The sequence below is a fragment of the Verruconis gallopava genome (genome assembly GCF_000836295.1).
Source record: "Verruconis gallopava strain CBS 43764 unplaced genomic scaffold supercont1.13, whole genome shotgun sequence".
Taxonomy (NCBI): domain Eukaryota; kingdom Fungi; phylum Ascomycota; class Dothideomycetes; order Venturiales; family Sympoventuriaceae; genus Verruconis; species Verruconis gallopava.
In genome coordinates, this window is record NW_015622149.1 from 52,682 (window position 1) to 66,199 (window position 13,518).

The 13,518-nt window shown below is 53.4% G+C and overlaps 3 protein-coding genes across 4 annotated transcripts; 2 read left to right on the forward strand and 1 right to left on the reverse strand.

Annotated features, from left to right (window-relative positions):
• Positions 1-87: 87 nt before the first annotated feature.
• Positions 88-3,490, reverse strand: PV09_04501 (uncharacterized protein). The gene is made up of 4 exons (XM_016357859.1): positions 3,020-3,490; positions 2,712-2,959; positions 1,325-2,654; positions 88-1,275 (listed from the first exon to the last, which is right to left on the reverse strand). The coding sequence occupies exons 1-4, from the start codon at positions 3,325-3,327 to the stop codon at positions 276-278; spliced, it is 2,886 nt and encodes a 961-aa protein (XP_016214061.1). The 5' UTR covers positions 3,328-3,490; the 3' UTR covers positions 88-275.
• A 127-nt stretch (positions 3,491-3,617) lies between these two features.
• Positions 3,618-5,807, forward strand: PV09_04502. Of its 2 annotated transcripts, XM_016357860.1 has the most exons (3): positions 3,618-3,911; positions 3,988-4,152; positions 4,207-5,807. In XM_016357860.1, the coding sequence occupies exons 1-3, from the start codon at positions 3,702-3,704 to the stop codon at positions 5,542-5,544; spliced, it is 1,713 nt and encodes a 570-aa protein (XP_016214062.1). In that variant the 5' UTR covers positions 3,618-3,701; the 3' UTR covers positions 5,545-5,807. The 2 variants fall into 2 exon arrangements, with proteins under 2 accessions (XP_016214062.1, XP_016214063.1); XM_016357861.1 differs by having other exon boundaries at positions 3,618-4,152.
• Positions 5,808-9,523: 3,716 nt separating this feature from the next.
• Positions 9,524-12,131, forward strand: PV09_04503 (uncharacterized protein). The gene is made up of 3 exons (XM_016357862.1): positions 9,524-10,099; positions 10,185-10,334; positions 10,392-12,131. Exons 1-3 carry the CDS (start codon positions 10,024-10,026, stop codon positions 11,663-11,665), a joined length of 1,500 nt encoding a protein of 499 aa, XP_016214064.1. The 5' UTR covers positions 9,524-10,023; the 3' UTR covers positions 11,666-12,131.
• Positions 12,132-13,518: the final 1,387 nt, after the last annotated feature.

Sequence of the window (13,518 nt, forward strand, 5' to 3'; positions counted from 1 at the left end):
TTCATGCTCCCCAACGGCGTACTGGCTGTATTTCGTTGTCGTCACGCCCTTGGACCTAACTGAGCTGAGCTATGAGGAAAAATATCATCGAAAGTCTACCATGAGATTTATAGCTGCGCGAACAAGATAATACAGGCGCTATCATACTTCCCACATAAAGACGGCAAATGACCACTATAGCGTCTCCAAAACACCACGCCAATGCAAACAAAGAAGGCCGAGACGGTGCGTGCCCAACTTTCCCCACCTTGAAGTCCCAGATGCGAAGAAGAAGCTCAGTGAAGATCCATGTCCGCGTTGTTCAACGGTGGCAACGTAGGCAACCCCAGGCCTTTCTCCACTAGAAATTCTAGCGGCGGCATGAGATCTCTTAAACTGCGGTTCCAAGCGCCAACCCAGGCTATGCGCTCTCGCACAGGGCCGAAGCACTTTTCAACCCATTTATGCTGGCGCCCGCCTCCAACTTTCTCTGCCTCATCAACCTTGCCCATCTGCCTAGCCAGGTTTCTGAGAACTAGGATCGCCGCAAGCGGCAGACCAGCGGCATCGCCGCGTTCGTCTGTCGCAGTAACTATCCATTGATATGGTACTTTGGATGAGGGGATCTCTACACGTTCGGGTGAGACATTATGCACTTTATGGATGGGCGCTTGCAAACTCGTGTCCGGAAGGTGAGTGATCACGTGTTTAACGACGGCATTGAGATCCGATGAGTCGCGCATCTTCTTGCAACCACCCCAATGACAGCTCCAGACCTTGGCCACAACCGGAGCAGGGCTGTCTGCCTCGCCCATGATAACGTCACCATTGGTCTCTTGTTTACCGTTGCTGTTCGCGAGAACAAATCTGCCCGTCTCCTTGTCTTTGTGCATATTGAAATGGACGTTCATGACATGCTCCCACATCTCGTCCGCCTTTAGTACCGAGAAATCGCATTCGCTATCCCTAGGCTTGGTTTGTCCTGGAGTGAAACCATTTGTCGTTGGCGCAGGTGTTCGCCACAAGCACTTAAGATATGGTCTGCCTCGTAAATCAACTGGTACGGATCGCGGTCTCACACCACGAATTGTGTACTTTGGCTTAGTGCGATCCTGGTCTGGGTATACAACCTGGGCTTGTGCATTTGTGAATGTGCTCGACACGTTTGTGATGAAATCTTTAGCTTGCATGAGCGGTCGCGTGAGTTTAGCTTGTGCAAAGGCTTCATTGTAAGCTGACCAAAGCGCGAGTTGCGTAATCTCGCCCTGAGGATCTTCCTCAAAGCATGTGCGCAACCTGGAAAAGTCAATGGGCTGTAAATTTAGAACAAATGGGAGATACGTACCAAGCACTGCTCAACTCCCTCTCGTCCGGTATCGTAGCGATCAGTGTTTCAATAATCTTTGGCGAGAGTTTTGGTGGTGTGCTGGCTGTGTCAGGAGTTGTTGAGCTGACTGTTCTCCTCTCCTCCTTTTCTTTCTGCACTTGCGCACCGTACATGAGCAGCCGTACAAGTTGACCGACAAGACCCTCCATATCCAAATTCTTCAGCATATACTCCACGTTTTCCGTAATTGCGGTGTATTGATACAGGAAGTCCAAGCAAGAGCTTCGCAGTTCCTCGTCATCAACGAGCAGCCACTCAAACACTCTCTGAAGGATATTCACAGGTACATCTGCCAACCTATTAGGTATCGTCTCAAAGTTCATGGCTATTCGGCTGAGAGCGCGAAGTGCTGTAATGATTGCGCCCCTGTCGTCCGATTTGAGTTGAGCTAGCAACGACGTATATAGGGGGTCGTTCGATTGCAATGCAAAGTATTTGGTGATCTGTTCTGCAATGTCAAGAGCATAATGACGTAGTTCAGTCAAAGCTGGACGTTCAGGTAGATTGAGAATAATCACAAGCAAATCTCGCAAGAGTGGCCGACGGACGATATATGCGGCGTTCTGCTCCAGCATGACCATATTTCGCAGTACTAGACCTGCCTCATTCACATTGCTGAGGGTCATCGCAAAGTCTTCCGGCTGTAAACCATCGACAATGGGCAGTGGTTGTAAGGCAGCTAGCTTTTGCATAATATTCGGAGTGCCGTTGAGCGCGTTGAGGACATCATTCTCAGTTGGTGGCTCATCTTCATATGATATCCTCCAATTGATATCATAACAGAGACTGCTGACCTTGAGAATTTGCTCGAGAAGCGCTTCAGCTAAACCGACGAACTGCTCAAACAAGTATTTATCACCTCGTTCATGAGATATTTTGACCAAATGATGGAGCGCATAGCGTATTTCTGCAGGTTCTCCTGACTGAAGCGCAAAGAGCGCGCGGAGATAGATATTCGCCCCAGTAAAACCGGTGCCTGGAAGCATGGGCGTGCCACGGATGTGTCCTTGTGGCCGTGAACTTCTTCGCTGCGCCAGCATCCGTCGGGCCAGATCGCGAAAGTGCTGAGGTTGGCTGGCAGGCGTCCAAGCCGGTTTAACAGTAGCGGGCATAACTGTACGAGGTTCGTAATTTGAGATGGTCATTGCAGCGCCACTTGAACCATATGAACCGTTTACGCCTGGAGTGGGACTGTTCGTTTGATGGAGTGCGGTGCGAGTTGTGCGTCCCTGACTCAAGTCTGCTTGTTGACCGAAGAGAACTCTTTGGGGTGGAGCCTGTCGTAAACCTGCCTCATTCTCAGTCATTGGTTGAACTTCAATTTAGCCTATCAAATCAGCCTCACCTCGCGTCGCACGACCACTTTGACTCCCTGGGTCGTCAATTTCCATCTTATCGACTTTAGGAGTCTTGGTCTCGTCATCAGAACCGTCTGATTTCTCTCCGTTGGCCAAATTCTCCTGTTCGCGAGGAACGCGTGGCGTGTAGTTTTCTAGGGTTCGTGTCCGCAGGTCGCCTCCTCTTGCTGATATGTCTTCCAGGATCTCTTTCGGTGGAGGCGTTTCCTTCCAGTATGTAGATATTTCGTAGGCCCTATATCTCTGTTAGCAACTGTCGAATCCGCTCAGGAAAGATTGGCAATTCACGACATACGCCAGATTCTTGTAGTACGCCGTCTTGAGCAGAAAAGCCATCTGCACGATGTTCACATTGTGTGGCATAAAGTCTTGTGCTATCTTGCGCCAGGCCAGTTTGTTGTTCTTTGTATCAGAGACACGATCGTAGCCACCCTCTTCCAGCACCTTCTTGTACAGCTTGAGCAGGTCCACATGTCGCGGTCCAACCTTGGGCTGCGGATCGAACACGGTGCCGCGCTTTGCATGATATTGTTCCAAGTCCTTGATAAACTCCTCATACTCTTCAGTCCGCTCCACGCTCGGGTCGCGCTGCTTGAGGACCATCGTGGCCTATCTCAAGGGGTTGTCGCCCAGCACGTATAGAAAAAAAGGAAAGACGGGAGTGGGTGCGGGAGGGTTTGGCGAGCACCATGAACGTCAGAGCGAGGATTTTCAATGGTTCGTGATGCCGGAACCTGAGCTGGCGCAAACTTCAGCCCTTGTCACGTCGACAAGTTTGGTGTTTGAACTTCGCGAACGAGGCCCGCGCCAGTAAGAAAAAGTGGGTCCTTGCGAATCCCTGATCATTCAGGTTCAACTCCAAGGCTGATCGTATCACGAGCGCTGTTATGAAAGAACATTCCAACGCTGTAACAGTCACCATGGGAAAGCCTATGGTCTAGTCTCATTTATAAGGTTTGATCTTAGGCGAAAAATTGATGGCGATGATGCAGACAGTGTCGCACCCCAACGGAGTTTCCTTTTCACTGCTTAAATTTTCACACACCACGGATCCAAAGCAAAGCAAAAAATGGAACTGGAAGCACGAAACTCGCGATCTTCAGCTCATATTTGACACATATGGGGGATTTCCCTCTCGTCAGCGGACATATCCTATGCTGCGCGTTCTCCAAGCAGATCAGGTCTTGGTATGAGCCGTCAAAAATTGCGCTCGTGACTTGCAATCCTGTTGTGTGTCCCGCTCACTGACAGCATAGCACGTAGGAACGTGTAGATCTGTCATTAAAAATTCACCAAGCAGCTGACCTGGTCGCTGCGTCACGGAAAGCTGGGAAGCAGCTCAAGGAGCCGGACGATGTTCCTACTGCGGCTATCCACAAGCGTTCCAACTGCGCGATTGCGATCCGCTACTCATACTCAGAGACTGAGGTACACTCGTCTCTATGTGACTTCTATTATGCTGCTGACGTGTATTATCAATAGACGCGTAGGCTACAGTTCAAATTTGAGTCGGTTCAGGATTTTGATCGCGTTCTCTTAATTCTCAAAGATCTAGGTTGCTACATGGTCAGCCCGGGTGTAAATCCTTTGGGTGAGCGCACAGTGACGCCAAACAGGCCCAGTTCACAACGCTCGTCGTCAGCACAAACATCAGTCCTCTTTGGCCATGTAGATACTGCGCGTTCGCAAGATCACAAATTCAGTTCATCACACGCTACATCCAGCGATCTCTTTCGACCTTCAAGTGCGATCTCTGACACATTTTCCCTATCTTCTCAATTTCAACGGCCGTCAGTACACGCTTACACAACCCAGTTTCCAGAGCTACTTCAGCCTTCCACGCCATTATTTCCAATCCATGAAGACGACTCGTTCGACGCAGATCCAGTGGTTGCAAACATAGGGGGCTTCGATACAAGGAACCAACGTGTCGACCCATTAAGAAGACGCGCTACAGCTGTGGAATCGGAACAAAGCAAGGAACTACGAGCCGATTCACCCGTTCGTCTCGACACGGCACCGGCCATTAGCGGACATGGATCAACTTGCTCGCCTTCGTCGCGGATAGCACTCATGGAACGCCCCTCGACAACTTCAAAGATGACAATAGTGCAGCTCGACAGCGACTTGAGCGCCATGATTCCGCCACGGCGCGAACTCCCGTTTAAACGTCCAGAGAGTCGACAATCCGCGTTTTCGCGAGACAGAAGCGCGAGTCGGCCCTCGAGCTCGGCAGATTTGTCCGCGCTTCCGAAACCTAATTTCATTGAACCGGCTCCGATTGAAAGCGTGATGCCCACGCGTAAACACGGAACAAGCGCGGAGAACGACTTGACGAGGAACTTAGCCGAGGGCGAGACGAAGAAACGTTACGCGGACACCAAAGAAGCAACATCCCTTGATGTGGATGCAGCTGGTGCCGAAAGACCGAATACGGCAACATCGACGCAGAGCAAGAGAATTCGCCTGGCAAAAGAGACAGGCATCCGTCTGTCTACCTCTCTCTCGACCCCTTCAGCGAGCAACAACGTCTCAGATGACGCGCCCATGACCAGTGAAAAGGCAGCTGGCACGAACAACATCACTGATAACCTACGCAACGCCCTCGACCGCGTTGGTTCGGCAATGACGCCAACATCACCGCAGATCGCGTGTCAGCATCTTGAGAAGGAGAATCTTGCCAGCTATGCTGGCATGCCGTACGAAGAGAGGATGGCTGTGCTAGAGAAGTTGATCGTGGAAGGGGTGGCTGACGAGAATTTCATCACGCTATGCGAAGATGTGTTTGGGTGCTGGCAAAGGATTGGACTCGGGCGCTGAAGGGCCCGACCACATGCGCTGAGATAGGAAGAGTTTTGAATCACGCTGTCGCTACAGTGAACTACACTCTTGTCTCGAGCCAAGTGGTCTTGGGGTATTCTACAGAATACGGAACAGCAAGACGGCGTGTAAGACTATATGGAGTTTTAGAATTGAGCTGATAGGTTGTTTCGCAACTACGCCGGCTCATAGATGGTCATGATATGATTCACTCAAGTGTAGCCGTCAACTATGATACTTGTCCTTGGGCAGAGGCTCCCTGCAAAGAGAGTAGAATTTATGATCGCGATTTCCCAAGCTGAAAACCGGACAAAGACTGGACAGCCAACGACGTCTTCTGAACGGAGTGAGTAGCATACCTGACGGGGGCTGTTCCGTTTCCAAGGTCGCCTCCACGCAAAAGGTTTCACGGGCAAAGGCTGAGCAAGTCTCACATAGAGGCATGGCAGTTGGAGCATTAGCTTTCGACCCTAGTTAGCGATTGTCACCTCGTCCGGTCCTGATCGTCTGCGGGAGCCGAAGCGCCTACGTCCACGTTCGCGCCTTCTCCACGTCGCGACCAAGCTTATTGCGTAAGGCGCGCTCCGCGAGTTTCACTGTCGACACGGCTTGGCGAGACGCGGAGTACGAGCAATCAACGGCCGAACGTCTTCCGGTCTTACATTGCGAGACCAGGCGGCACTCCTGCCACAGCCCATGTCTTCTACAGGTACGAGCACAAGCAATGGGAAAAGGGAATCGCTGCGTCTGCATGGAGACGCGAGGAAAAGGAACACCATCGGCGGCCTCCGAGACCAAGCAACGACCCGTACGATGTTCTCGAAGGATTCCGAGGTCGGCAGGGAAACCGCCAACGAAGATACTTCTAAGTTTTTCTCTTGCCATTCGGCATCCGCGAATCCTGGCAGATCATCATCATATAACGGGCGGGTAAGATGCCAGCAAAGCGGTCACGCGGTGCTGCCGCAACGCTGCAAAGCGTAGATTTTGTATGTGTCATGGGCCCCTCGTTGGAGTGGGTGTGAAAGATAGATCACTCGTGTATCAAATTTGCATGGAGTAGGAGCCAGGAGGCGGTCAGATCAAGGCGAAAAGGAGATGAAGAGGAAAAAAAAAAAATTTATACCATCCCATTATGGAAGCTGAATGAAGAGGAGAGTTTAGGCAGAATCAGGCGAATCAAAACTTAGGCCAACTGATACAATGCGGTTGGTCCCATAGTGCGGTGGGCCGAGCCGAAGGAAGACAAAACCGAAGATCCGAGCGTGGAAATGGGCAGTTGTCCCTTGACACCTGCGACGCAAGGGGAGAGGCAGAAGAATGAGAGTTGCTATTGGTTGGCGACAGCGTGGGATGTGAATTTTTCTTTCTTCCGTTGCCAAGCAAAACAAGGCAGAGGGACGAGGTTTGGAGGAGGCTGAGAGCCGTGGAGGGCAAAGACTTGGTGGATGCATGAAAACTCTGTCTGTCGAAGCGCCAAGTCAAATCGAACATCGAACTGTGGGGTGACCAGGGCTCGTTCAGCATGCCGGGCCGTGCACGACGCCCGCTGTTACTTTCTGCCAGGAACATCTGCAGGACATACGTCGAGGGGTGCCGAAGCTGAATTTTACCGTGCGACGATTGGAGGACGTGGACTCACATCCCACGACTTGACGATTCCACGTCACAGTGGGTTTTTTTGAATACGGATCGTTGGCGGTCAGCTGGACGACGACGCAACTCTGAAAGTGGGCGGCTTGCTGGACAGAAGCGTGCAGCTTTTGTACATGGGAGATCAGCGAAGTCGCGTTCAGGCTAGTGTGTGACAGGACTTGCAAGGAGAGGTCTATGAACCTGGTCGGGGACGTCATACCGCGCAAGCAGTTTGTGCCGCTGCGGATGCACGGAATGTGCCTTTGTCAGGTGCTAAAGAGCATCGCCCGGCGTTGCGAGAGTAGCGTCCGCGTTAATGACAAGTGCTGCAATGGGCGAGACGCACAACGGAAAGCTACAAGACAGGCAGATCTGCACGGTGCAGGCTCGACGTCAGCTTGGTCTCTTGTCTGGATGCAACATGCGACTGGGTCTGGGAGAGAGGGGTGTGGGGGTGTTTTGAAGATTGAGAATTGGCAGAAAAATGGCGGCTACCGGGCATATCGAACACGACGATTGTGTGAGAACGTAGGAGCAAACCGGATAGAACTTGTCCAAAACCGTGTACCAGGAGTTACTGCTTGGGGGTTCCCGGGCGATCGTGCGATGAGGGGGACGAATGATCCGCCCACCCGCCACAGTCTTGTTGTCGCATGCTCGACCGCAAGCAAGGCACGCTATGTACGACTCACCCAGGCATCGCATTTCCAGGAAGAGCATAATGCGTGCACACGCTCACGCAGAGCGTAAGCTTTGCACGGGTACGAGAGAAGGCAAAGAAAATACAAGATTGGCGGGGAAGGTCCACAGGACGTAAGGACCAGCCAGAGGCACGGGAGGTGCCTAAACATGGACCGAAATACGCACACATACAGACGCTCACATATGCGGACGGAGACGGGAATGCTGTAATTTCAACGAAGGGTTTTAGCAGTGGTTGAGAACGCGGCCTGGGGAGCAAGGATCACGTATGATGAAAGGGAGGTGCTAGAGCAGACGTTGGGCGGCCGAAAAGTGAAAGGGATAGTCGGTGAACAAGTGTAAGGGTGGAGTAGGGCTGAGAGGGTGAGAACGTGACCAAGAGGTGTAGGTGTGTGTGTGTGAGAAAGTGAAAAATAGAGAAAGAGCGAGAGAGAGTGTGTGTGAGTGAGTACGTGCGTGAGAGGAGGGGTGGATAGGCGAGAGTTACAGATCGCAGGGATGGCAGATGACAAAGACCAAGGCCTGGCAGAAGAGAGGGTCGAGAGGAAAGCGTGGATGGTTGCACTGTGCGTGCATGCGTGCGTGTGCGCGAAGGTGGATGCGTCTAGGTGTGGTTATGCACATTGTATGCGTGCAAGATTGGGGCGGGTTTGCACGGACGGGGCAGAGGTGGCGACAAGCAGCAGAAAAGCGTCGAGAAAGGGTGAGGAGGCGGTGATGCTCGAAGAGGCGGCTTGCAGCATCGAAAAGACGAGAAGACGAGAAAACTCTGCAAAGGCCTTGCGCTGAGGATGATATCGGAGGGGACGTCGCCTTGTGTGTCAAGAAGCAGGCTCCCACGCGCGACGGGGCCAGTGAAGCGCTCCGCGGGTGGAAGAAGAGCCTGAACTAGGCCTAGCGCGGCAGGCGGTGGGCTTAGACGGCATACGACGTTGCCTGGTGCTTTGGGTGCTTGGTGCTTGGTGCTCGCGGCGACTTGACGCATGGTGCTCTCTCTGGCGCGCTGGCAGGAGACTTCAGGCGTCGACGTCTGCGTCTAACAGTTTCCAGCAGGAGCAAATGACAGCGACTCGCGCAGGCGGCACTGGTGGCTGAGGCAGACGCAGCGGGCTGGCGGCGGTTGCGCGGGAGATGGGCGCTGGGAACAGGCGCTTGACGGTGCTGGAGTCAGGCGGGTCAGGGTCGGAGGAGAAGGGACCAGGCGAGCCCGGGGGGGGAAGAAACAAGCGGTGGTGGGCGCAGCTGGGAGGACGCTTCTGGCCAGCGGCCGGGAGACTGCTCAGACGGACGCGCGCGTTGGCAGGCACAGGCGTCCGGCTCCTGGCGCCGCGTGGGGCGCTGCCACTGCCGCCAATGCTGATTGATGTACGGTAATGCTGGACTGTTCTGGTGCGTACTGTACTGTACGTTACCGTACTGTTCTGTACTGCACCGGCCTGGACTGGGCCGGTCCTGGGCTGCCGCCGCCCTGCGCCCTCGCTCCTGCTGCTGCTCGCTGCTGCTTGCGCATCCTGCTGCCGCTGCTGTTGTTGCAGCGTCGCGCTAGTCTGGAAAAAAAACACATGGAGGTCTGCCCACCCAGCACAAGCCCTTTCCTGCACTCGCTGGCTCCGACGCCTTCTTATTCTCTTCTCTTCCCTTTCTTCATTTCCTCCCCACTCCACACCACCACAACAACCACCACCACACCTGCCTCTTGTTTTGGTCGGCTCAATCTTTATTTAACCGGAGGCCTCTGGCCAGCTTCGCACCCTTTGGTGCTATAGCTTGGAGTTGTTTTCTTTCCGTCTCTCGTCCCGTCCGTGTTCGTGCTTTGCTCTCCACCGTCCCGTCCAATTCCACTCTCCCATTTTTGCCTCACCTGCCCGTACCGACCGCTGTGGCCTCGGCCGAAACGAGAGGGAGAGATTGTGGAACAGATCAAGAAGAAAAAGATAACACAACGCAACACATCATTTCGCCTCGTTTCCGCAGTCCTCTTTCACCGCGCGCTGTACCATTCGCGTCGTCGGGGTTGCGCTGTCGTCACCGGTCCCGTCGGTGGTCTCTCCTTCCCTGACTGCTCTCTACCCGAATCTCCGAACCCGTATCCGTCGTCGGTTCCGCAGAGGGTCTGGGAGAGGTGAGCGTTTGGTAACAGCCATGATTATCGAAGGCCAGAAGTGGGCATGCCAGTCATGCATTCGGGGCCACCGCGTCAGCAACTGCACGCATGCTGGTAAGTAGAAGTCGCGCGCCCTCGCCAATTGTGCCTCGTTTCCGTACAGCCTCCACTAACTGAGACGTCTGTTGTACCCGTGCAGACCGCGAGCTGTTCCCCATTGCCCCAAAGGGCCGTCCTGTCAAGCAATGCGAACACTGTCGAACCGCCCGCAAGGACAAATCCCACCATGCAAAATGCAACTGTGGAAATAAGAAGCACAAGGACGTGTCGTCTGAGAGCGGCCCAAAGAGTAAGCTGGTGCCGTCCTTGTTTCCGCTGGACCCCCAGCGCTAACCTCGCACTTCAGTCGAAGGCTTCGGATGCTCCTGCCACAAGCCTGGTAACAAGTGCGTCTGTGGCATCAAGAGCGAAGCAGCCGATCTGAGGATCCAAGAGCAACTCCTCCGGCGCCCCCTCCCCGTCAAGAGCAGGCCTACGCTCGACACGCGAGTCTCCGAGAGCGTCCTGACGACGGGCCACCCCAAGCCCCAGCACCGCAACACTCTGGGTCACACATCGTGTCAGCCGTACCAAAAGCCCAAGAGGCCTGCCAGCCTCCACGGACCTTCGCACAAGGATGCGGTCTCGTCCGACCTCATGGACGGCGAGCCACGTGCCGCAGATGACATGCTTCTTCTTAACGGTAATGCGAGCAAGATGTATGGCATGGACGTGCCTACCATGTCCGCCGACAACCTGCCCGCTTACTTTCCCACCGGCTTTGAGTCCGGTCTTGATTTCGGCAACTACTTTAGCGGAAGCGACGTCAGCACTCCCGACGCTTCTTCTCAGTTGTTCCGCACCACCAGTGCGGACGCCATCTCGTCCCAGTCTGGATGGTACGACACCACGCTGAGTACTGTCGCTGAAGCCCCTGGTGACTTTGTCACGTCGCCCACGGGTGTGTATGGCGAGAGCGACTGGAACATCCCCTCTGCAACCTCGGACTTTTTCTCTCCGTCGGACCTGCCTTTGAGCACGAGCATGAACAAGCTGTCCCAGACTATTTCCCACAGCGGCGAGTCGAACTATCAGAGTGTCCCCGGCCTGACAGCGTCCTCATCAGGTGCCCAGTCCGAGATCGATGGCCCCACGGGAAACGGCAAATTGGATGCTTTCCCAGCGCTATGGAGTGGCACCGTCCAGTTCCGCGAGAGCACTCCAGTCACGAGTGCTCCGCAAAACGGCGTGTTCGCCTTTCCAGCTAGCGTGCCCAACTTTGAACCTGGATTCAAGCCTACGTCATCACCTAGACGACATCGCCAGACGTACAGCGGAGGCTCACATCACACGCACAATGGCAGTGGGTCGACGACCGTGCCTGGGGACTACGGCTTTACCAGCAACGTCAACATTGGCCATCTCCAGAACCTGGCCACACTAAAGAGCGCGCGAGAGGCCGCCGCAGCTCGATCGGCCAGTCAGTCTCCAAGCGGCTTCCAGCTGGGTGGTGAGAGCGACGTGGGCGCGATCGCCATACCTAATAGCGAAGATTACTACGACGAGTTTGACTTTCCTTTTCAACCCCCACAGCCGACGGAAAACTCGAGACAGTTCTCTTGGCTGCTCGATAGCCAATAACAACGGTCTCAGCCAGGGCTGGCTCTACTCTTCCACCATCTCTCTCCCACACACACAAAGTTTAACGACGCCATGAATCATGTCGCGTATTCTGCATATGGAGGACCTGGTGCTTCAGTAAGACAGCATCGTCATCGTCATTCTCGCAGTTACGTTCGAGCACGCACAGCGAACCCGTTAACGAGCCTGTTTTTTTGCTTTGGGTTTCTTTTCTTCCTTTTTTTTTTATTTTTTTTTTACTCAAGCCAAATGAACATAGATTTCTTGTGGATAAGTTTTGCAGATCCGATAAGACACATAAGCGCATACGGGTGGATTCAATGTCTATCAAAAATCACATTCGTTGGGCGGTCATCCATGGGACTTCACTAGTCGAGGAAGCAAGGTGCGATTAGCTAGCTAATCGGCTAGAATTGGTCGCACAATGGTCTCATACATCAATGCAAGAAATTTCCAAGAAAAAAAACCCGTTTCTCATTCCAAGATGGGGATTCAAGTCGGGATTTCCTCTTCACCATACTTTCTTTGTTTTTCTTTCTCCGCGCAAGAGTAGCTACAATCCGCGGAGCTCTGTCGGGTCCATCCTGGCCAGGCTGGCTGGCAGCGATGTAGTAACTCCCACGACTCGATCGGCGTGATCTTCTCTCGTCTTGGTCGCGTGAAGATCCGAAGATGCCGTCGAAAGTTTTGTCAGGCATTGCACTCTCCAGACATCAAGGAACATGCAGGACCACGAATAGGAACCCAGACGCCGGACTCGCCGCCTTGCCTTTTTTTTTGGCTTTCACGTTTTCGATACGCCCCATACATTACCCCCACGCGCAGTAACCGCCCGAAGATCTCTTGGCTTCTAGCCGATCGCAGCAACGTGAACAAAAACGTCACTAATGCATTTTGATGGACCCCACCATTTCCTCTTCTGTTTGAGGAAAAGCGCCGTATAACAAAACAATCTCCAAAATGACAGACGGATTCGACGGCTTGAATGGAATACGTTTCGTGACGGACAGACTGCGGTGAGGAGGGCAAAGTCGGCAGTAGAAGGACGCGAGAGAAGGAAAAGATGGAAAGGAAAGAACAAAAATTAGGTAAGACGAGTGACGGAGAGGAAGGACAAGCTGGAAGCCGGCCCGTTTCATCGCGAGTGGAGCAGGACTACTAAAAAGTGAAGGGGGGTTTTGTTCAAGATCAGTTCACCACCGCCATCACAACAACAGCAGCAGCAGCAGCAGCAGCTGCTGCTGCTGCTGGGCGCTCCCGTTGCTACGACTATCATTGGGGGATACCAACTACTGAAGCTGAGTAGCAGCAAAAAAAGATGCAAGCCACGCCCAGTTCTGGCGCAATCCCGATGCTGCTGCCACTGCTCCTACTGCAAACGCTGCTGACGCTGCTCCCGCTGCTTCTTTTTTGCTTTCGCGGCGTCATCTTTGCAGGTCCACAGAGAGGCCTCATTTTCTTGTCTTTCGTTTATCGTTTTGTTTTAGCTTTGGCGAGGGTTTCCTGTCGGTGCGAGAGACGACGCGTGCAGTGCTGCATATCTAATTCTTTGCAGCGTGGGCGTGAAGGCAAAGATCCCGCTCCCCCATCCCACCCCCCAAAGTTTCCTTTAAAGGATGGACAGACTCGAAGGTGTGGGTATTGGACACATGTTTCTTTCTTTTTCTTTTGTTGTTCATTCTCGCGCAGTGCCGTGAATGGTTGAAGAGGGCCAGCATCCGTGTGCCCCCCTCTTTTTTTTTTTTTTTGTTTCTTTCCTTTCTAATTGGAGTTTGTTTCGTAGCGAGTCGCGTGTTCTGAGCGTGGAGGGGGGAAAGTGAGACACCATTCTGGAGTCTGGAGGTGGGAGAGCG